We start from the raw sequence: 22,340 nt of genomic DNA, 5'->3' as shown, positions 1-22,340 counted from the left end.
ATACGTCGTTTTCCTTATTCGTTCATGGGATGTGTACATTGCTGCCAAGGCCATCCCTAATTGCCCTTGAGATGATGATGGCGTGCTGCCTTCTTGAACTGCTGCAGTCCATATGACGTCAGTATACCCATAGTGCTGTTAGGGAAGGAGTGCCAGGATTTTGATCCAGCGACAATGAAAGAACGGCAATATAGTTTCAAGACAGGATGGTGTGTGACTGGAGGGGAACTTGCAGGTGATGATGATCCCATGCACCTGCTGCCTTAGGCATTCTAAGTGTTAGAGGCCGTGGGTTTAGAAGGTGCTGTCAAAGAAACCTTGGTGAGTTGTTGCAGCGCAACTTCTATATGGCATACAAGGCAGTCATGGTGCACCAGTGGTAGAGGGAATGCATGTTTAACATGGTAGATGGGGAGCCGATCATACGGCTGCTTTGTCCTGGATGGTGTTGAGCTTCTTGAGTGTTTTTGGAGCTGCTCTCTGGAGAGTATTCCATCACACTCTTGATTTACAGGAACATGAGTAGGCCATTTAGCCCCTCCAGTGTGTTTCACCATTCAATGAGATCATGGTTGATCTGTGACCTAATGCCATATACCCACCTTTGCCTCAAATCCCTTAATAGCTTTGGATAACAAAAATCTACCAATCTCAGATTTAAAATTTACAACTAATCTAGCTTCAATTGTTGTTTGCAGAGAGAATTCCAAACTTCTACCACCCTTTGTATGTAGAGGCAGTTCCTAATTTCACTCCAAAAAGGTCTAGCTCCAATTTTTAGACTATGCCTCCGAATCCTAGACTCCCCAATTAGTGGAAATAGTTTTTCTCTATCTACCCTATTTGGTGCCCTTAATATCTTGAAAACTTCGATCAAATCACTGCTTAACCTTCTAAGTTCTAGAGAATACAAGCCTAGTTTGTTTAATCTCTCCTCGTAACTTGACTCTTGGAGTACGGGTATCATTCCGGTAAACCTATGCTGCACTGCCTCTAAAGTGTGGTGTCCAGAACTGCTCACAATACGCCAGATATGGTCTAACTAAGACTTTGTACAGCTGAAGCATGACTTCTAGTCCTTGTATTCTAGTCTTCTAGATATAAAGGCCAGCATTCCATTAGGTTTTTTGATTATTTTCTGTACCTGCCCATGACACTTTAATGATCTATGTACCTGAACCTCCAAATCTCTTTGGATTTCCACTGTTTCTAGCTTTTCAACAGCTAGTCTCAGTAATGGTGCCATGAAACTATCGGTTGTCGTAAAAACCCATCTCGTTCACTAATTTCCTTCAGGGAAAGAAATCTGCCATCCTTACCTGGTCTGGCCTACATGTGACTCCAGATCCACAGCAATGTGGTTGACTCTTAACTGCCCTCTGAAATGGCCTAGCAAGCTATTCAGTTGACAAGGGCAATTAGGGATTGGCAACATATGCTGGCCTTGCCAGCGATGCCCACATCCCATGAAAGAATAATTTTAAAAAATTCCATGAGCTTCAACTTTAGCGAACAGTCCCTTATAAAAGACTTTATCAAATACCTTTTGGAAATCTATATAAATAACATGCATGGACGGTCACCTGTCCAGTACTTTAATCACCCATTCAAAAAAATTCTATCGGGTTTGTCAGGCATGACCTACTCTTTACAAAACCATGCTGACTCTCTCCGATCAGCTGAAAATTTTCAGGGTGTTTAGTCACCCTATCTTTAATTATAGACTCTATAGTAAATTCCTTACAATGGGTACTAGGCAACCTGGTCTGTAATTCCCTGATTTTGCTTGCTTACTTTTCTCAAATAGCAGAGTGATATCCATACATTTCTAGGTTTTGTGGAGTCAGGATGTGAGTTACCTGCCATGGAATACCCAGCCTCTGACCTGCTCTTGTAGTTACATTTATGTTACTGGTCCAGTTAAGTTGCTGTCAATGGTGATCCTCCCCAAGATGTTGATGGTGGGGATTTGGCAATGGTAATCCCGTAAAATGTCAAGGGAGGTGGTTCGATTCTTTCTTGTTGGAGATGGTCATTGCCTGGCACTTGTATGGCACAAATGTTACTTGCCATTTATCAGCCCAAGCCTGAATGTTGTCCAGGTTTGCTGCAAGAGGGCATGGGCTGTTTCATTCTCTGAGGAGTTGAGAATGGAACTCAACACTGCAATCATCAGTGAACATCGCCACTGATGCCGTTACATTGGAGGGATGGTTATTGATGAAGCAGCTAATGCTGGTTGGGCCTATGACTCTGCCCTGAGGAACTCCTGCAGCAATGATCTGGGGCTAAGGTCACCGGCCTCCAACAACCACATCCATCTTTCTTTGTGCTATGTATGACTCCAATCAGTGGAGATGTTTTCCCAGTGATTCCCATTGACTTCAATTTCACGGAAGCTCTTTGATTCCACACTTACCAAATGCTGCCTTGATGTCAAGGGCAGTCACTCTCACCTCACCTCTTGAATTCAGCTCTTTTGATCTTGTTGGACCAAGGCTGTAATGAGGTCTGGAGAAGAATGCCCCTGGCAGCACCCAAACTGAGTACTGCTCAGTAGGTTTTATTTTAATTGTTCGGGGTATGTGGGCATAGCTGGCTATGCCAGAAATGATTGCCCATCCTTAATTGCCCTTGAGAAGGTGGTGGTGAGGTGCCTTCTTGTACCACTGCAGTCCTTGGCATATAGGTATACCCACAGTGCTGTTAGGAAGAGAGTTCCAGAATTTTGACCCAGCAACAGTGAAGGAACGGCGATATAGTTCCAAGTCAGGATGGTGTGTAGCTTGGAGGGAAACTTGCAGGTGGTGGTGTTCCCATGCATCTGCTGCCTTGTCCTTCTAGTTGGTAGAGGTCGCAGGTTTGGAAGGTGCTATTGAAGGAGTCTTGGTGAGCTGCTGCAGTACATCTTGTCGAGGGTACACACTGCTGCCACTGTGCATCAGTGGTGGAGGGAGTGAATGTTGGAGGTGGATAATGGGGTGCCAATCAAGCCGGCTGCTTTGTCCTGAATGGTGTCGAGCTTCTTGAATGTTGTTGGAGCTGCACCCATCCAGGCAAGTGGACAGTATTCCATCACACTCCCGACCTGTGCCTTGTAGATCATGGACAGGCATTAGGGAGTCAGGAGGTGAGTTACTCGCAGCAGAATTCCCAGCCTCTGACCTGCTCTTGTAGCCATAGCATTTATGTGGCTGGTCCAGTTTAGCTTCTGGTCAATGGTGACCACAAGGATGTTGATAGTGGGGGATTCAATGATGGTAATGTCATTAAACGTCAAGGGGAGACGGTTAGATTCTCTCTTGTTTGAGATGGTCATTTCCCGGCAAATGTATGGCGCAAATGTTACTTGCCACTTATCAGCCCAAGCCTGGATGTTGTCCAGGTCTTGCAGCATATGGACACAGACTGCTTCACTATCTGAGAACAAAGAACAAAGAACAGTACAGGACAGGAACAGGCCATTCGGCCCTCCAAGCCTGCGCCGATCTTGATGCCTGCCTAAACTAAAACCTTCTGCACTTCCGGGGACCGTATCCCTCTATTCCCATCCTAGTCATTTATTTGTCAAGATGCCTCTTAAACATCGCTATTGTACCTGCTTCTACCACCTCCCCCGGCAGCAAGTTCCAGGCACTCACCACCCTCTGTGTAAAGAACTTGCTTCGCACATCCCCTTTAAACTTTGCCTCTCTCACCTTAAACCTATGTCCCCTAGTAACTGACTCTTCCACCCTGGGAAAAAGCTTCTGACTATCCACTCTGTCCATGCCGCTCATAACTTTGTAAACCTCTATCATGTCGCCCCTCCACCTCCGTCGTTCCAGTGAAAACAATCTGAGTTTATCCAACCTCTCCTCATAGCTAATGCCCTCCAGACCAGGCAACATTCTGGCAAACCTCTTCTGTACCCTCTCCAAAGCCTCCACGTCCTTCTGGTAGTGTGGCGACCAGAATTGCACGCAATATTCTAAGTGTGGCCTAACTAAAGTTCTGTACAGCTGCAGCATGACTTGCCAATTTTTATACTCTATGCCCCGACCGATGAAGGCAAGCATGCCATATGCCTTCTTGACTACCTTATCCATCTGCGTTGCCACTTTCAGTGACCTGTGGACCTGTACGCCCAGATCTCTCTGCCTATCAAAAATCCTAAGGGTTCTGCCATTTACTGTATACTTCCCACCTGCATTAGACCTTCCAAAATGCATTACCTCACATTTGTCCGGATTAAACTCCATCTGCCATTTCTCTGCCCAAGTCGCCAACCGATCTATATCCTGCTGTATCCTCTGACAATCCTCAACACTATCCTCAACTCCACCAACCTTTGTGTCGTCCGCAAACTTACTAATCAGACCAGCTACATTTTCCTCCAAATCATTTATATATATTACAAACAGCAAAGGTCCCAGCACTGATCCCTGCGGAACACCACTAGTCACATCCCTCCATTCAGAAAAGCACCCTTCCACTGCTACCCTCTGTCTTCTATGACTGAGCCAGTTCTGTATCCATCTTGCCAGCTCACCTCTGATCCCGTGTGACTTCACCTTTTGTACCAGTCTGCCATGAGGGACCTTATCAAAGGCTTGACTGAAGTCCATATAGATAACATCCACTGCCCTTCCTTCATCTTTGTCACTTCCTCAAAAAACTCAATCAAATTAGTGAGACATGACCTCCCCTTCACAAAACCATGCTGCCTCTCGCTAATAAGTTCATTTGTTTCCAAATGGGAGTAAATCCTGTCCTGAAGAATCCTCTCTAATAATTTCCCTATGATTGACGTAAGGCTCACCGGCCTATAATTTCCTGGATTATCCTTGCTACCCTTCTTAAACAAAGGAACAATATTGGCTATCCTCCAGTCCTCTGGGACCTCACTTGTAGCCAATGAAGATGCAAAGATTTCTGTCAAGGCCCCAGCAATTTCTTCCCTTGCCTCCCTCAGTATTCTAGGGTAGATCCCTTCAGGCCCTGGGGACTTATCTACCTTAATGCTTTGCAAGACACCCAACACCTCCTCCTTTTTGATAATGAGATGACTGAGACTATCTACACTCCCTTCCCTAGGCTCATCATCCACCAAGTCCTTCTCTTTGGTGAATACTGATGCAAAGTACTCATTTAGTACCTCGCCCATTTCCTCTGGCTCCACATGTAGATTCCCTTCTCTGTCCTTGAGTGGGCCAACCCTTTCCCTGGTTACCCTCTTGCTCTTTATATATGTATAAAAAGCCTTGGGATTTTCCTTAATCCTGTTTGCCAATGACTTTTCATGACCCCTTTTAGCCCTCCTGACTCCTTGCTTAAGTTCCTTCCGACTGTCTTTATATTCCTCAAGGGATTCGTCTGTTCCTAGCCTTCCAGCCCTTACGAATGCTTCCTTTTTCTTTTTGACTAGGCTCACAATATCCCGCGTTATCCAAGGTTCCAGAAACTTGCCAAACTTATCCTTCTTCCTCACAGGAACATGCTGGTCCTGGATTCTAATCATGAATCGTGAATGGTGCTGAACATTGTGCAATCATCAGCAAACATCCCCATTTCTCACTTTATGATGGAGGAAAGGTCATTGATGAAGCAGCTGAAGAGGGTTGGGCAGAGAACACTACCCTGAAGAACTCTTGCAGTAACGTCCTAGGACTAAGATGGTTGACCTCCAACAACCAAAAACATCTTACTTTGTGCTAGGTATGACACCAAACAGTGGAGAGTTTTCACCCTGATTCCCATTGACTCCAGTTTTGTTCGGGCTCCTTGGTGCCATACTCAGTTAAATGCTGCCTTGATGTCAAGGGAAGTCACTCTCACCACACCTCTGGAGTTCAGCTCTTTTGTCCATGTTTGGTCCAAGGCTGTAATGAGGTCTGGAGCTGAGTCGCCCTGGCGGAACCCAAACTGCTTGTCAGTGAGAAGGTTAGTGCTGAGCAAGTGCCGTTTGATAGCACTGTCGATGACATCTTCTCTCACTTTGCCGATGATCGAGAGTAGACTGATAGGGCGGTAATTGGCCGGGTCAGATTTGTCTTGCTTTTTGTGCACAGGACATACCTGGGCAATTTTCCACATTGCCAGGTAGATGCCAGTGTTGTAGCTGTACTGTAACATTTTGGCTCGGGTAGCGGCGAGTTCTGGAGCACAAGTCTTGAGCACTATTGCCGGAATGTTTCAGGGCCCATAGTCTTTGCAGTATCCAGTGCCTTCAGCTATTTCTTGATATCACGTGGGATGGCTGTATGCTGTGATGCTGGGGACCTCAGGAGGAGGCTGAGATGGATTATCCACTCGGCACTTCTGGCTGAAGATAGATGCAAATGTTTAGCCTTGTCTTTTGCACCAATGTGCTGGGATCCCCCATCGTTGAGGATTGGAATATTTGTGGAGCCTCCTCCTCCTGCCAATTATTTAATTGTCCACCACCATTCACGACTGGATGTGGCAGGACTGTACAGCTTAGATCTGATCCGTTGGTTGTGGGATTGCTTAGCCCTCTCTATCGCATGCTGCTTCCGCTGTTTGGCATGCAAGTAGTCCTGTGTTGTAGCTTCACCAGGTTGACACCTCATTATTGCTGAGTAAGTCGCACTTGATATCAACACTATCGACAACATCTTCCATTACTTTACTGATGATTGAGAGTAGACTGACGGGGCAGTTAATTGGCTGGATTGGATTTGTCCTGCTTTTTGTGGGCAGGACATATCCAGGCAACTTTCTACTTTGTTGGGTAAATACTAGTGTTATAGCTGTACTGGAAGAGCTTGTCTAGGGGAGTGGCTGGTTCTGCAGCAAAAGTCTTCAGCACCATAGCCTGCATGTTATCAGAGCCCATAGCCTTTGCCATATCCTGTGCATTCAGCCATTTCTTGATATCATGTGGAGTGAATTGAACTGGCTGAAGACTGGCATCTATGACAGTGGTGACCTCAGGAGAAGGCCAAGATGGATCATCCACTTAGCACTTCTGGCTGAAGATGGTTGCTAATGTTTTAGCCTTGTCTTTTGCACTGATGTGCTAGACTCTCCCATCATTGATGATGGGAATATTCATGGAGCCTTGTCCTCCCACTAGTTGTTTAATTGTCCACCACCATTCACGGCAGGGTGTGTCAGGTTACTAATGCCTGGCTTATGAGGTTTTTGATATTTGGGATATTTGACTGGGACAGCTGGGTGGCATAGGCATGGTGATGCCAGAAGCAAATTCCTTCATCTGTGCCTACTCCTGCCATGCTTCTGCTGCAACAACTTATATTTATATAGCGCCTTTAACATAATAAAAAACATGACAAGGCGCTTCACAGAAGCATTATAAAACAAAGTATGACACCAAGCCACATCAGGATATATTTAGTCAGATGACTAAAAGCTTGGTCATTCAGGAAGGTTTTAAAGAATGCCTTAAAGGAGGAAAGCGAGCTGTGAGGGCAATCCAGAGCTTAGGGCCTAGGCAGCTGAAGGGGTGGCCACCAATGGTGGAGTGATTAAAATCGGGGATGCAGAAGAGGCCAGAACTAGAGGAGCACAGATATCTAGGATTGGGATGCTGCAGGAGATTACATAGATAGGGAGGGGTGAGACCTTGGAGGGATTTGAAAACAAGGATGAGAATTTTAAAATCAAGACATTGCTTGACCAGGAGTCAATGTAGGTCAGCGAGCACAGGGGTGATAGGGGATTTGGTGCAAGTTAAGACACAGGCAGCAGAGTTTTGGATGACCTCGAGTTTACGGAGAGTAGAATGTGAGAGATCAGTCAACAGTGCAGTGGAATAGTCAAGTCTAAAGGTAATGAGGGTTTCAGCAGTAGATGAGCTGAGAGAGGGGCAAAGTTGGGCGATGTTACACAGTGGGACTGGGTGGTCTTAGTGATGGAAAGAATATGACGTCATCTCAGGTCAAATGTGACACCTAGGTTGTGAACAGGCTGGCTTAATCTCAGACTGTTGCCAGGGAGAGGGATGAAGTTGGTAGTTAGGGAGCAGATTTTGGAGAGGGGACCAAAAACAATGGCATCAGTCTTCCCAATATCTAATTGGAGGAAGTTTCTGCTCATCCAGTACTGGATGTCGGATAAGCAGTCTGATAATTTAGCAACAGCGGAGGAGTGGAGAGAGGTGGTAGCGAGGTAGAGCTGAGTGTCGCAGTGTACATGTGAAAATTAATGCGGTGCTTTCGGATGATGTCGCCGAAGGGCAGCATGTAGATGAGAAATAGGAGGGGGGCAATGATAGATCCTTGGGGAACACCAGAGATAACGGTGCGAGAGCGGGAAGAGAAGCCATTGCAACTGATTCTCTGACTACAGTTAGATAGGTAAGAATGAAAGCATGCAAGAGCAGCCCCACCCAGCTGGATGACAGTGGAGAAGCGTTGGAGAAGGATGGTGTGGTCAACTGTGTCAAAGGCTGCAGACAGGTCGAGAAGAATGAGGAGAGAAAGTTTACCTTTGTCACAGTCACACAGGAAACATTCCAAACACTCCTTCAATGACTTGTGTCAGACAACCACTTTACTTACTTCTCCCACTCAAATAGCAGCAAGCATTAGCACTAGATTAGATGGTGGGAGAAAAGCACCATACATACAAAGGGAAACTACTAGGTTAAGAATATACAGCTGCAGTACTATGTTGATATTGTGCAGTAACAGTGCTAGATTCACACTGCACTTCTACAGTGCTAGATTTAGTACCACTCCGTACTGTCACATGGCTGAGATGAATACATTATCTTATAGTTGGCAGGTCCTTCTTGTTCTTCTGACGAGTTGAGATCCTCTCTGGATGCCCCTAGCATCTGATCTTAGGGAGGTATTGATGCGGGTTTAGCAGTAAGTATCCAGGCCCAACCTTCATCTAGGGACAGATTAAAGAATTGGAAATGGAGAGATGGCAGCGATAAATGGAGCAAAAATAAAACTACTTTTGAAGTCAATGAATGGGATAATTGGTTGGAGTGTTTAACGGGTAGTCAATCTGTGACCATCAGTTATCTGCAAATACACAAAGTGAAAATTAACCCAACTGAGTGCTCAGGGGAAAATCATGTTGTAGTAACTCTTGCTTGTGGACCAAGCATCAGTAACTTTGATACTATTACCTTGCAGTGATAAGAAATTTCAAATTCTTGGGTGTGCTGTCTGAACTCATTAAGATAGTGTGATTATTTTTAGATCATTTGCCCTCAATCATGAACGTCAGCCTGGAAAGGGTGAAATACAGTTATGAGATCCCCAAATGAGTAGCCACCATCAAGCGGCAAGTAACATTCGTGCCACACAAGTGCCAGGCAATGACCATCTCCAACAAGAGAGAATCTAACCATCTCCCCTTAACATTCAATGTCATTACCATCGCTGAATCCCCCACTATCAACATCCTGGGGGTTACCATTGACCAGAAACTGAACAGGAGTCGCCACATAAATACCGTGGCGACAAGAGCAGGTCAGAGGTTAGGAATCCTGCGGCGAGTAACTCACCTCCTGACTCCCCAGTGCCTGTCCACCATCTAAAAGGCACAAGTCAGGAGTGTGATGGAATACTCTCCACTTGCCTGGATGGGTGCAGCTCCAACAACACTCAAGAAGCTCGACACCATCCAGGACAAAGCAGCCCGGTGATTGGCACCCCATCTATAAACATTCACTCCCTCCGCCACTGATGCACAGTGGCAGCAGTGAGTACCATCTATAAGATGCACCGCAGCAATGCATCAAGGCTCCTTAGACAGCACCTTCAAACTTGCGAACTCTACCAACTAGAAGCACAAGGGCAGCAAATGCATGGGAACACCATCACCTGTAAGTTCCCCTCCAAGTCACACACCATCCTGACTTGGAACTATATCGCCGTTCCTTCACTGTCGCTGGGTCAAAATCCTGGAACTCCCTTCCGGCACTGTGGTGTACCTACCTCACCACTACCTTCTCAAGGGCAATTAGGGATGGGCAATAAATGCTGGCCGAGCCAGCGATGCCCACATCCCATGAATGAATAATAATAATTTAAAAAGCCTCATGCATGAAGAATGGTTAATTTGCTGTGATATCAGAGGGTACCTGATATCTAAAGAATCATATTGCAGTAAGGGTTCACATGGGAGAGGAAGGGAGAAAACTGGAAACTGGAACTAGAAATCTGTTCCATAAGAAATGTACAAACATTCTAAGTGTCCTTACACCATCGGATTGTCATACTTCTGCACTAGGCAATCTATGTTCAGACACCTCCCGGAAATTTGCAATAACCTGACAGGTTTCTCACAGATTGTCATACTTCTGCATTATTAATCATTTTGTTATTTCAGGTGAAGAAATACCTTAAACTTTAGATAATAATAGAACCAGGCACTAAACAGGAAAATAACAGTTCTGAAGAAGGGTCACTGACCTGAAACATTAACTTCTCTCTCCACAGACGCTGCCAGACCTGCTGAGTATTTCCAGCATTTCTTGTTTTTATATCAAACAGGAAAAGCATGGCATTTCTTGTCAGGCTTCTAAATGCCAGCATGTCCAACCACATTCCTGCGCCAGCCCAGTACTTGCAATGTCATAAATCATAAAAGTTAAGGTGTGGCATAGTGTTCCCATGCTAAAAGTCATTGTTTCTGTTTAAACTTCCCTGAAAAGTAATCGTTAGTGGAATGCAATCCTTCATTGCATAGGCACAGTCAGGGTAATTTGAGACTCAGGCTGTCTGTTCGTAACCCCACCTTTCTAATTTTCAGAACTACAAAGAGGTTTCCTTACAAGAATGATTTGCAGCAGATCACTGACAAGTATTTCACAAGACTAATTGAGATTCCAAACCTGAACAATGAATTTACTGATTTTAACCAGAGAACAACGATTGCAGGTACACACCCATCATTCTGAGTGATCACAATGGGGGGCCATCTTCATGACAAAAAAATTGGCAAAACTTTTTTTGGGTTGCAGGGTGGGGGTGGGAGAAGAACTCACAATGATGACAGGACATTCTAATGACACAATGAAAGATATGCCATGGCAGCACCAGTTTAAAACTGAAAAGATACTGGTCAGTAGAAAAGACAGAAACAGAGGTTATAGGTGATATCAGGTCAGAAGTTGGAGGCACTTTTTTTAAAATTGAGAAACCACTATCAAGGGGCAAGAGCCAAAAACACCACCGAGCTTGAAAGTTGGATGAGGGAGCGTGAGGTAATGCAAAAAATAGAATGATGCCAAACTGGGTTTTAAAAGCCTTTAGATTGTAGGAAAGAAGTAACTGAGGGAGGTAATGAATCCTGGGAGAGAATGAATTACATTAGGAGGCTGCATCATTCACTTTTTCCATTTAAACATCCTTTTTAAAGCTCAAACCATTTGCAAAATTTCTGATTAATTAAGTACATCTTTAGTTACTTCCAATTCACCCATTTCTGTTACCTTTTTCAATTTTTTTGGTTTAAAAGCATTGTTAATCTCATTGTGGAACTCGCAACAGAGTTACTGAGCTCAAATAGTCTGAAGGATATGAGCTAATATCGGTACTGATCCAGTCATTAACCCAGGGATGCTTCAGCAATTCAACAGAATACGTTAGCGTTCGTTTCTCTGCACCATTAGGTTCAATATTCCCTCTGAGTCAACTGTCAGTGGAATCAAAGAGTCATAGAGTCATACAGCATAGAAACAGGCCCTTCAGCCCACCATGTCCATGCCGACCATAATGCCTACCTATACTAATCCCACCTGCCTGCATTAATTTCATATCCTTCTATGCCTTGCTCATTCAAGTACCTGTCCAGATGCCTCTTAAATGTCGCTACTGTTCCTGCCTCCACCACCTCCTCTGACAGCTCATTCCAGAAACCCACTATTCTTTGTGTGAAAAATTTACCCCTTTGATCCCCTTTAAACCTCCTCCCTCTCACCTTAAATCTATGCCCTCTAGTTTTAGTCACCCCTACCATGGGAAACAGACTCTGGCTATCTACCCCATCTATACCTCTCATAATTTTATATACCTCGATCATGTCCCCTCTCAGCCTCCTTCGCTCCAGGGAAAACAAACCCAGCCTGTCCAATCTCTCTTTATAACTCAAGCCCTCCAAACCAGGCAACATCCTTGTGAATCTTTTCTACACCCTCTCTAGCTTAATCACATCTTTCCTGTACTGCGGCGACCAGAACTGCACACAGTACTCCAAATGCAGCCTAACCAACGTTATGTACAACTGTAACATGACGTCCCAACTCTTGTACTCAATGCCCCGGCCGATGAAGGCAAGCATGCCATACGCCTTCTTCACCACCCTGTCTACCTGTGTTACCACTTTCAGGGAACAATGTACTTGCACCCCAAGGTCTCTCTGCTCAACAACACTCCCCAGGGCCCTGCCATTCACTGTATATGTCCTGCCCTGGTTCAACTTCCCAAAATGCATCACTTCACACTTTGTCTGCGTTAAATTCCATTTGCCACCCCCTTGCCCACTTTCCCAGTTGATCTATATCCTGTTGTAACCTTAGACAGCCTTCTTCACTGTCCACTATACCACCAATTTTGGTGTCATCTGCACACTTACTAATCATGTCCCTTACATTCACATCCAAGTCATTAATATATATGACAAACAACGGAGGGCCCAGCACTGATCCCTGCAGCACACCACTGGTCACCGGCCTCCAATCTGAAAAACAACCCTCCACGACCACCCTCTGCCTCCTATCACCAAGCCAATTTTGTATACAATTTGCTAGCTCACCCTGGATCCCATGTGTTTGAACCTTCCGGACCAGGCTACCATGCGGGACCTTGTCAAAGGCCTTGCTAAAGTCCATGTAGACAACGTCCATCGCCCTGCCTTCGTCAATCCTCTTCGTCACCTCCTCAAAAAACTCAATCAAATTTGTGAGACATGATTTCCCACTCACAAAGGCATGCTGACTATCCCTAATCAGACCATGCCTTTCCAGATGCATATAAATCCTGTCTCTCAGAATCCCTTCCAATAACTTTCCCACCACTGATGTAAGGCTCACCACCCTGTAGTTCCCTGGCTTATCCCTGCTGCTCTTCTTAAATAAAGGCACAACATTAGCTATCCTCCAGTCTTCCGGTATCTCACCCGTGGCTAACGATGACACAAAAATCTCCGCCAGGGCCCCAGCAATCTCCTCCCTTGCTTCCCATAGCGTCCTAGGATACAATTGGTCAGGCCCTGGGGATTTATCCACCTTAATGCGCTTCAAAACCTCCAACACCTCCTCCTTTGTAATGTTGATATGCTCCAGGATATCAGTGTTCCCTCCCTTGAACTCACTAGCTTCCATGACCTTCTCCACAGTAAATATGGACGTCAAATATTCATTTAAGACCTCGCCCATTTCCCGTGGCTCCACACATAGATTGCCACATTGGTCTTTAAGGGGACCTACTCTCTCCCTAGCTACCTTTTTACTCTTAATATACTTTTTATCAGTAATATCAGTAATCAGTAATCTTCGTTAAAGGGGCACTGACTTTATTAAAGCACATTGGGCAAACCTTTATCTGTAGCCATGAGAGGACTCTTTTTATTTTGTCACAGCAATATCACATGCAAGTGATGAAACACTATATCCAATGAAGTTCACATCATTCTATTTGTGCATTTGCAAAATGGAAATAGTGCAGTTACTCAAGAAGCCACCAGGAGGAGACCTTTTCTATGATTTCATTTTCAATGTTAACTGCACTAAATTTAAAAAAAAGTTGAGCTGGTCAGTTCCTCCCCAGGTTAAAGCTACTTTGTATTTATCTCTGATATCAAAATATAAATTGTAACATTTATTTCACTGTCTTCACTTTTCAAGGTTCTAGGTCACTTTCCCTCAGTCTCATTCAATTTCACGCTCACTCTGCTTCCTTATCGAACCAAATTATTTTCTGCTTTATCTCAAGGTGAGATGGAATTAGATTTATATTGGGTGACAGGGCTTAATTTACCCCTCGGCATCAGCAAGGTTAGAACCTATTGAGGCTAAACTAGACTGCTTGCAATCTTGGTGCCCTATCTGACCCTGAACTGAGCTTGTGACCCCCCATATCCTCTCCATCAGCAAGACTGCCGACTTTCACCTCCGTAACATTGCCCCTTTCTTCCCCTGCCTCAACTCATCCATGCCTTTGTTACCTCTGGATTCGACTGTTTCAATGTTCTCCTGGCTGGCCTCCCACCTTGCAACCTCCATAAACTTCAGGTCAGCCAAAACTTCACTACCTTTATCCTAACGCACCAAGTCCTGTTCACCCATCATCCCTGTGCTTGTTGACCTACAGTAGTTCCCAGACTAGCAACATCTCAATTTTAAAATTCTCATCCATGTCCTCACCCCTTCCTAACTCTGTAATCTCCTCTAGCTCCACAACCCTCCGAGTTATCTGTGTTTATCCAATACTGGCCTCTTGCACATCCCCGATTTTAATTGATCTGCTATTGTGTTTAACCCATTGTTAACCAGAGAGATGGTGTTCTGTTAAGAGACTTTACTGATGGCATCAGGATAATGCAAATGTGACCCCTCCCCATACACCAAAAAACTGTCCAAGCATTTAAAACATTCTCTCAGCATGTTAGCGTCTCCATTTTTTTCCACTTCTGATTTTTGTTACTCAGCAGCCTTGCCTGTCTTTTACATTTGGACTATGGCTACTGATGTTTCACTGCAGCTCTGGCTGCATTTTAAGTAAAATACCAGTAAAGTGAAAAAAAGGTTTGGTCTGGATCAGAAACTCACCTCTGGTGGGAAACTGATTGCAATTTTCAAATGGATAAGCCCTTAATTGGCATGGAGATGGGTTTCCTGCCCACTTAGAGCCAGTGGGATTGAAAATGGAGGTAGGTCAGATGAAGTGTTGGGCTCATATGGACACCACTGAGGCTGTTGATTGTCCTGAGGGAGAGATCTGCCTTCCACAGCACCAGAGGGAAGCGAGATGTAGAAGGGGAACTGGAGGCCTGGCACTAGGGGCAGGGCAGACCCTCGTTTCATTGATGCCGACCTGGATCTAATGCTGGAGGCCATGAGGGCGAGAAGGGAGGCCCTCTTCCCAGAGGGTAGCAGGAGGAGGCCACCTTGTCATGCAGGGGGGGGCACCTCTCTGTTTAGTGTTATCCCCCTCCGCCTCCTCTTCTCTTACCTCCTGCTCATCCCCCAATGAGCTGTCTCCTTCCAGGGCCTCACTGTCCTCAATGTCCACACCTCTCTGGAGGACCATGTTATGGAGAGCGTAGCAGACCACCACAATGACTGAGACCATTGCAGGAGGGTAACGGAGAGTGCCACCCAAACAATCCAGGCACCGGAATTGCATCTTTAGAAACTCGACGCCCTGCTCAATAGTTGGTCTGCTGAGCAGGTAACATTGTTTGTTTCGCCTCTGTTCCTCTGTCTGGAGCTCCTGTAGATGGATCAGTAGCCATCTCTTCAAGGGATTTCCCTTGTCCCCTTGAATCTATCCACACACTTTGGGGGATGGAGTGAAGTACCGAGTCTGCCTGGACTGGCAGAGTCATGGCAGTTTCCAGGAAAGTGAGAGCACATATGGAGGAAGCTCTTGTTGTGGTCACAGACCAGTTGGACATTGAGGGAGTGGAAGTCCTCCTTGTTGATGTATCTCACTGGTTGGTCACTGGGTGCCTTGATGGCCACATGGGCACAATCGATGATACTCTGCACCAGGGGAAATCCAGCGATGGAGGCAAAACCCAATGCCCCCTGTGCCTGCGCAGGCCCATCTGTGTCAAAGTGGATGTAACCCCCACTCTCCTGAAAATGGTATCTGTGACCTGCCTGATGAGCTGCTGACTGCAAGATTCCACAGCTGATTCCTGGAACAACCCAGTTGCATAGAAGTTTAAGGGCAACAGAAACCTTGATGGCTCCAGGTAAGGGACCTCCATAGGAGCCATGAGGTCTCAGGTCATTGTGGGTCAGAGCACACAGGTCCGAGACCATCTGCCTAGATAGGCGCAGACTCCCACAGCACTAGCACTCTGTCATTTGCAGGGAGCTGTGCACCTGATGTCATGGGTAGCTCCTTCCTCCCCTTGCAGCCCCCTGCTGTGCTTCTCTGGCCTCCTGCTGTTCAGGAAGTGCATCTGCCACAGCTTATTCTGGCTGTTCTGTCCAATATCAGAGAAGCCTGTTCACATCCAAACTCCCTCAGCTGGGATTTGTGCATTCATAGGCCTTCCCCTGCCAACCCCAGGTGCCCGTGATGCCAGCAAGCTCATTTTATCCTCTCCGATTCCTGCCACTCAACACTGAGAAAAGCAAGTCTTGCACAGCTGCAACATTGGCTACTTTGAAGCACTTTTGGAAAATCTGCATTTTACTTTGTACCCCTACAGTATTATAATCAGCGCTTCCCATTGCCCTCATGGCACCCCACAGTGTTCACGACTTGAACACCCTGCCGTGTTCCCCACATGGTGTCCTCCGCATTCCCAGCCTTTGAAAATTAAAAACTGCTGCTGATGAGCCTGTTTATGAGCTCTTCAATGAACTCAACAGGCACTTAATTGGAGGTGTACACCTGGACCGTTCCCCCCCTCCTGGCATCCCTTTAAAAATAGCATTGCATTCCAGAGGCGGTGGGTCACAGTGCCGACCTCCAAGAATGAGATCGTCAAATCACGTCCGTACCTGCACTCAGCATGCTTTAAAAACCTGGCCCCTTTACTCCCTCCAGGTCACAACAAGGAACTGTCTAATGAAAGAACAAGCATTTATTTGGCATGTTCCACGAGTTCCGGATGTTTCAAAGCACATTACAACAAATTACGTACTTTTGAAATGTAGTCACTGTTTAATATTAGGGAATGTAGCACAGCAGGACCCCACTACAGCAATGTGATAATGAGCAGGTAATCTGTTCTAGTGATACTAGTGGAAGAATAAATACTCAGATGGACTCCAGGAGAATTCACCTCGTCTTCTTCAAATAATGCTGTGGGAGCTTTCAGAACCACTTGAGAGAGCAGCATTCCCTCAGTACTGCCTAGATTACATGCTCAAGTTCTAGAGTGGGACTTAAACCCACAACCTTCTGATTCAGAGGTGAGAGCCACAGCTGACAACAAAGCAATTTAAGATACTGGACATTTGCTTCCAATAACCTGGGTTAGGTTGAGTCCAGGGAAAACCAAACCTATAAAAGCCTCCTCTCTCTACCATATGTAACAGATTCTAAGTGAAATGCATTTGTGCAGTATCAGCCAAATTCTGCTTGCATCAGAAAACATTTCGTAATTCAGCAATATAATGTAGTGCTAGTGCAAGAAATGGAAGAACTCATGCACTGCTCTACACCCATTTTGTTGTGCTTCTGCTGCAATGCATGAGGAGTAGTGGGTGGAACAGTGGTGTAGTGCATAAATCAGTGAAGAAGGTAACACAGTAGATGTAGTATATTTGGATGCACCAAGGCTCCTTAGACAGCACCTTCCAAACCCGCGACCTCTACCAACTAGAAGGACAAGGGCAGCAAATGCATGGGATCACCACCACCTGCAAGTACCCCTCCAAGTCACACACCATCCTGACTTGGAACTATATCGCCGTTCCTTCACTGTCGCTGGGTCAAAATCCTGGAACTCCCTTCCTAACAGCACTGTGGGTATACCTACCCCAAATGGACTGCAGCGGTTCAAGAAGGTAGCTCACCACCACCTTCTCAAGGGCAATTAGGGTTGGGCAATAAATGCTGGCTTAGCCAGCGACACCCACATCCCTGAATGAATAAAAAAAATTTTTTTCGAAAGGTACCACATACTAGACTCATGATTAAGGTCAGAACATGTTGAGTCAGGGGACATGTAGCAGAATGGATAGTAAGCTGGCTACAAAGTAGACAGTAGGGGCTAACAGTAGTTACACAGACTGGCAAACGATAGGAAGTGGTGATCCACAAGGATCGGTGCTGGGATTATTGTCATTCACCGTTCATTTAAATGATTTGCACTCGGGAATCGGGACAACACTAAATTGGGAGGGGAGTGTAGTCAATACTAAGGAAGATTGCGACAAAATACAGTAAGACTTTAATGAACTTGCAGAATGGACATGTAATTGGCAAATGATTTCAACATAGGTAAGTGTGAGGTTTGTTAAGAAAAATAAAGAGGCCATATCCTCCTTGAAAAATAAGGATCTAAATGGGATAGAGGAGCAAAGGGATCTGGGGTACTGATTCACAATTCGCCAAAAGCAATGACACAGCTAAATAAGGCCACATAAAGAGCAAACAAAACATTGGGGCTCATTTTTAGTTTAGTTTAGAGATACAGCACTGAAACAGGCCCTTCGGCCCACCGAGTCTGTGCCGACCATCAACCACCCATTTATACTAATCCTACACTAATCCCATATTCCTACCACATCCCCACCTGCCCCTATATTTTCCCTACCACCTACCTATACTAGGGGCAATTTATAATGGCCAATTTACCTATCAACTTGCAAGTCTTTGGCATGTGGGAGGAAACCGGAGCACCCAGAGGAAACCCACGCAGACACAGGGAGAACTTGCAAACTCCACACAGGCAGTACCCGGAATTGAACCCGGGTCGCTGGAGCTGTGAGGCTGCGGTGCTAACCACTGCGCGACAAATGAAAAGCAGAGAAGTTATATTAAACTTGTATAAAACCTTGATTAGACTACACTTCAGAGTACTGTGCACGGTTCTAGGTCCCAATTATAAAAAATTGTACCTTCTCCAGGGGCACTGGAGAAGGTACAAAAGAAGATTTACAAGAGTGATAACAGAACTAAGAGGTTATACCTATTAGGAAAGTTTGAAGAGGCTGGAGCTCTTTTCTATAAACAAGAGAAATATGAGGGATGACCTGAAAGAGGCCTTTAAGGCTGAAAATGTTTGATAGGGTAGATGTAGAAAAATATTTCCACTCATGGGGGAGGTCAAAACTAGGGCCCTCAGATATAAGATAGTCACTAATGAATACAACAGGAAATTCAGAAGTATTTAGAATGTGGAACTTGCTACCACGGTATTTGAGGTGAATAGCATAGATGCATTTAAGGAAGCTAAATAAACACATAAGGGAAAAAGGAAGAAAAGGTTATGCTGATTGGGTTAGATGAAGAGAGGTGGCAGGAGACTCAGGTGGAGCATAAACACCAGTATAGACCTAAAGAGCCTGTTTCTGGGCTGTGCATGCTCTGTAATTCTATGCAAAGCATATGAAAAAGTGTGTGGGAGCAGTGGCACAGTGAATTTTGCGCGGCTGTTAAAAGTGGATCTGGTGGCATGGGGGGACAAAGAATTGCAACGGAGCCGTCCGCCCTGAAATCTGGTGTCGTTCCATGGTTTCAAGATTTTGTCAGAGGCGGGGAAGTACTATGGCGGTATTGACGCCCCGACAGGATGGGAATCTATTTTAAATTGTTGAAATGCTGTTTAACATGAATTAAAATATAATTATCTCTGATTTAATGACTGGAATCTGATTTTGTGAATGGCAGGTGGCACTCGTGCCTTCAACTTTGTGACTGTTAAAAATTGGCGGCACTGAGGGCGAGAGGCCTCAATGCCACTACAGAGAGGTATCCTGACTATTGCAGCATTGGGGAAAGTGGGGAGTTCTGCAGCCATTGTTGCTCTGCTGATGGGGGCTCTGCAAGAGGCCTGTGGCTATAGGGGGCTGTGCAAGGGGGTTATGTCTATCAGGGTTTTACAAGGCGGTATTGTGTATCAGGGGCTTTGCAAGAGGGTTGTGTCTATTGGGGGCTTTGCAAGGAGGTTATGTATATTGGGGGCTTTGCAAGGGGGTTGTGTCTATCAGGGACTCTGCAAGGGGGCTATGTCTATCGGGGGCTTTGCAAGGGGGTTATGACTATCAGGGGCTTTGCAAGGGTGTATTGTGTTTCAGAAGCTCTGCAAGGGTACTGTGTCTTTCAGGCTCTGCAAGGAGGTATTCTGCATCAGGGGTTCTGCAAGGGGGCTCTGTCTATCGGGGCTCTGCAAGGGTCTTTTGTCTATCAGGGGCTCTGTAAGGAGGTTGTGTGTATCGGGGGCTCGGCAATGGTTTAAGTTGTATGCAGGTGGCCACTAGAGGCTATCGTAAATGCTGTGTTACTGTGTATGATGGCTCGCACTGCTGGAAAAGATAGAAGCCCAAAAGTAAGTTTTAGTCTTGAGGCACATCAGGCATTCCGCCGAGCAAATATTGATAAGCATAGATGCCAAGGCAGGCTCGTCTCTGCAACTGACTTGATCCAAAGGCCCCGGGGCTACTGCCATGGGTCTCATACACCCTGTGTTTTTGGATCCCCTTGGCGTGTTGAGGTGCCTCCAACGGAGGCAGGCCCAAGAGGCAGCTGCACCTGACCCTGAAGATCCACAGCGAGAGCAGCAGCAGACGGCCAGGCCAAGAAGGGCCCACATACGCCAGAGAGTCTACAGGACTGCTGGCATTAACTACCTCCAAATGTCCGAGTGACACTGTCAACAAAGACTATGCATCTGGATCTTTTCAGGGATCCACCAGGGACATGTGTGGGGTCTCCCAGGCCGCAGTGCATCAAGGAGGTGACCAATGCCCTGTTCAAGAGGGCCGGGACTATGTGCACTACCGGACCGTTCATGACAGTCAAGTGGAGAGGGCCATCAGCTTCGGGCCCATTGCTGGATTCCCCCAGATGCAAGGAGTGAACAATTGCACACATGTGGCCATCAAGGCTCCAATGGATCAGCCAGCCACCTTCATCAACAGGAAGGGCTTCCATTCCATCAATGTCCAACTGGTCTGCGACCACTGCAAGTGTTCCCTGCAGCTGTGTACTCATAGCATAGCAGCTATGATGCCTACCTACATTGATGCCTCAGCTTTTCAGGTGCCCCTGCTCATCTTTAGGGATGGATTCTTGGGGACAAGGGTTACCCATTGAAAACATTGCTTCTGACACCTGTGAGGAACCCTCACATGACAATTCCATTCGAGCGACCATCGAGCAGGCCATTGGAAGATATGCCTGAGTGATAATCATCCTCCGATGAGGAGGACACAGAGGAGAGACAGACACAACCAGCAATGGTTGAAGATAACACAGCAATGGAGGCCAGACATGTTGAGGGAAGCACAAAGAAGGAATGCGACAATCTCATGATTACCCGCTTTCAGCCACCCTGATGTCCACTCACTGAGAATCCAATGAAGACTCACCTTCATGCAAGTAGTCTTCCGCCTCCTTTCCATCTGTGTTCCCTGAATGCCGACCAGCTGCAATACGCGCTAGTGCACTAGCAGAACATAAGTTAATGAGGTCTGCAGTCACATTGCCATGATAATGAGGGCCATGGTTACATTGACACTGCACTAAGAGGTAGGGTGGAAGTCAGAAGCTCACAATTAAGACATGATGGAATATGGGTTTCACATAATGGTGGCTAATGATTGGCACAAAAGAACGTTTAATTAAATTCCAAAGAATATAGTTGCAATGCCCATAAATACCCAAGTGCGGCTAGGTGCTTTTCTTAATACATTTGCAGGTGCTCCGACGCAGTGTGGCCCCTGCGTTTACTGCTGAGCTGGAGGCAGGCTGCTGATCAGGATGCCGCTTGGCCTGAGATTACTTCAGCGGCCGTCTTCTGGATGCCTGAGGCCTGGAGGACTCTGCTCAGGCATCGCAGCTGCTGGAGCTGGGCTCACTGGCAGAGGGGCTGAGGAGCCAGTGTCCACTCTCGAAGCACCCTGAGGGGAGCCCCCAGATGTGGAAGGCACCCTCTTCTCCTTTCTTTTAAGGCTCGCTGGATCCTCCCTGCTCACCAGAAAAGGACGAGGAGCGGGAGAAGTCTCCAAACACCTGGTCCTTCTCTTACCTTATAACTGTTGAGTTAAGCTCATGGCCAAGGCAATGGTGTGCAGGTCCTTGCGCATCTGTGGAATCTGGCTCTCCATGAGGGGTCGTCAGCCTCTCAATGGAGGAAGCATGCACTCGTATACCTGGGACATGGCAGCAATCATGGCATGGATATACTCCTCAATTGTCTGCTCATGGCTGCGCACGGCCTCTGGAATCTCCACCAGATATTGCCTTACCTCTCTCTGCAACTCCAGCATGCCCTGTGCTGTCAAAACCAGAGGCTCATCACGAGCCTGGGGTTCAGCATGGACATGGCCACCCACAGGCCTCAGCCAGCTTGTGACCCTGATTCTAATGCTGAGCGGTTACCCACCGAGGTGAAAATATCTGTTCTGGAAAGTCATGAGATGGTGCATCCTCTCAGTGGTTCTCCTCCTCAGAGGTTGATGGATGTCCCTCTGTGGCTGTAGTAACCTGCAAATGCTGACCTGC

At 46.2% G+C, this 22,340-nt stretch overlaps 1 protein-coding gene across 4 annotated transcripts in view; it reads right to left on the bottom strand.

The window, feature by feature from the left end:
- Positions 1–22,340, bottom strand: part of b4galnt4a (beta-1,4-N-acetyl-galactosaminyl transferase 4a) — a 973,366-nt gene that overhangs the window by 18,955 nt on the left and 932,071 nt on the right. The window contains exons 18-19 of one of the 4 annotated variants that reach the window (XR_010976333.1): positions 9,107–9,208; positions 8,948–8,999 (exon numbers count right to left, since the gene is read on the bottom strand). The exons of 1 other annotated variant lie outside the window; for it this stretch is intronic. Coding sequence is in view for 2 of the 3 variants with exons in the window: in XM_068045983.1 (XP_067902084.1) it covers positions 22,222–22,336 (115 nt within the window). In the remaining variant the exon portion in view is untranslated. Of the gene's footprint in view, positions 1–8,731; positions 8,863–8,947; positions 9,000–9,106; positions 9,209–22,221; positions 22,337–22,340 lie in introns of those variants that run through there. 2 more of the 4 variants (XM_068045983.1, XM_068045984.1) reach the window with 2 other exon arrangements.

Source organism: Heterodontus francisci, chromosome 14 (assembly GCF_036365525.1).
Source record: "Heterodontus francisci isolate sHetFra1 chromosome 14, sHetFra1.hap1, whole genome shotgun sequence".
Classification (NCBI taxonomy): Eukaryota; Metazoa; Chordata; class Chondrichthyes; order Heterodontiformes; family Heterodontidae; genus Heterodontus; species Heterodontus francisci.
This window is presented reverse-complemented; position numbering and strand designations above follow the sequence as displayed.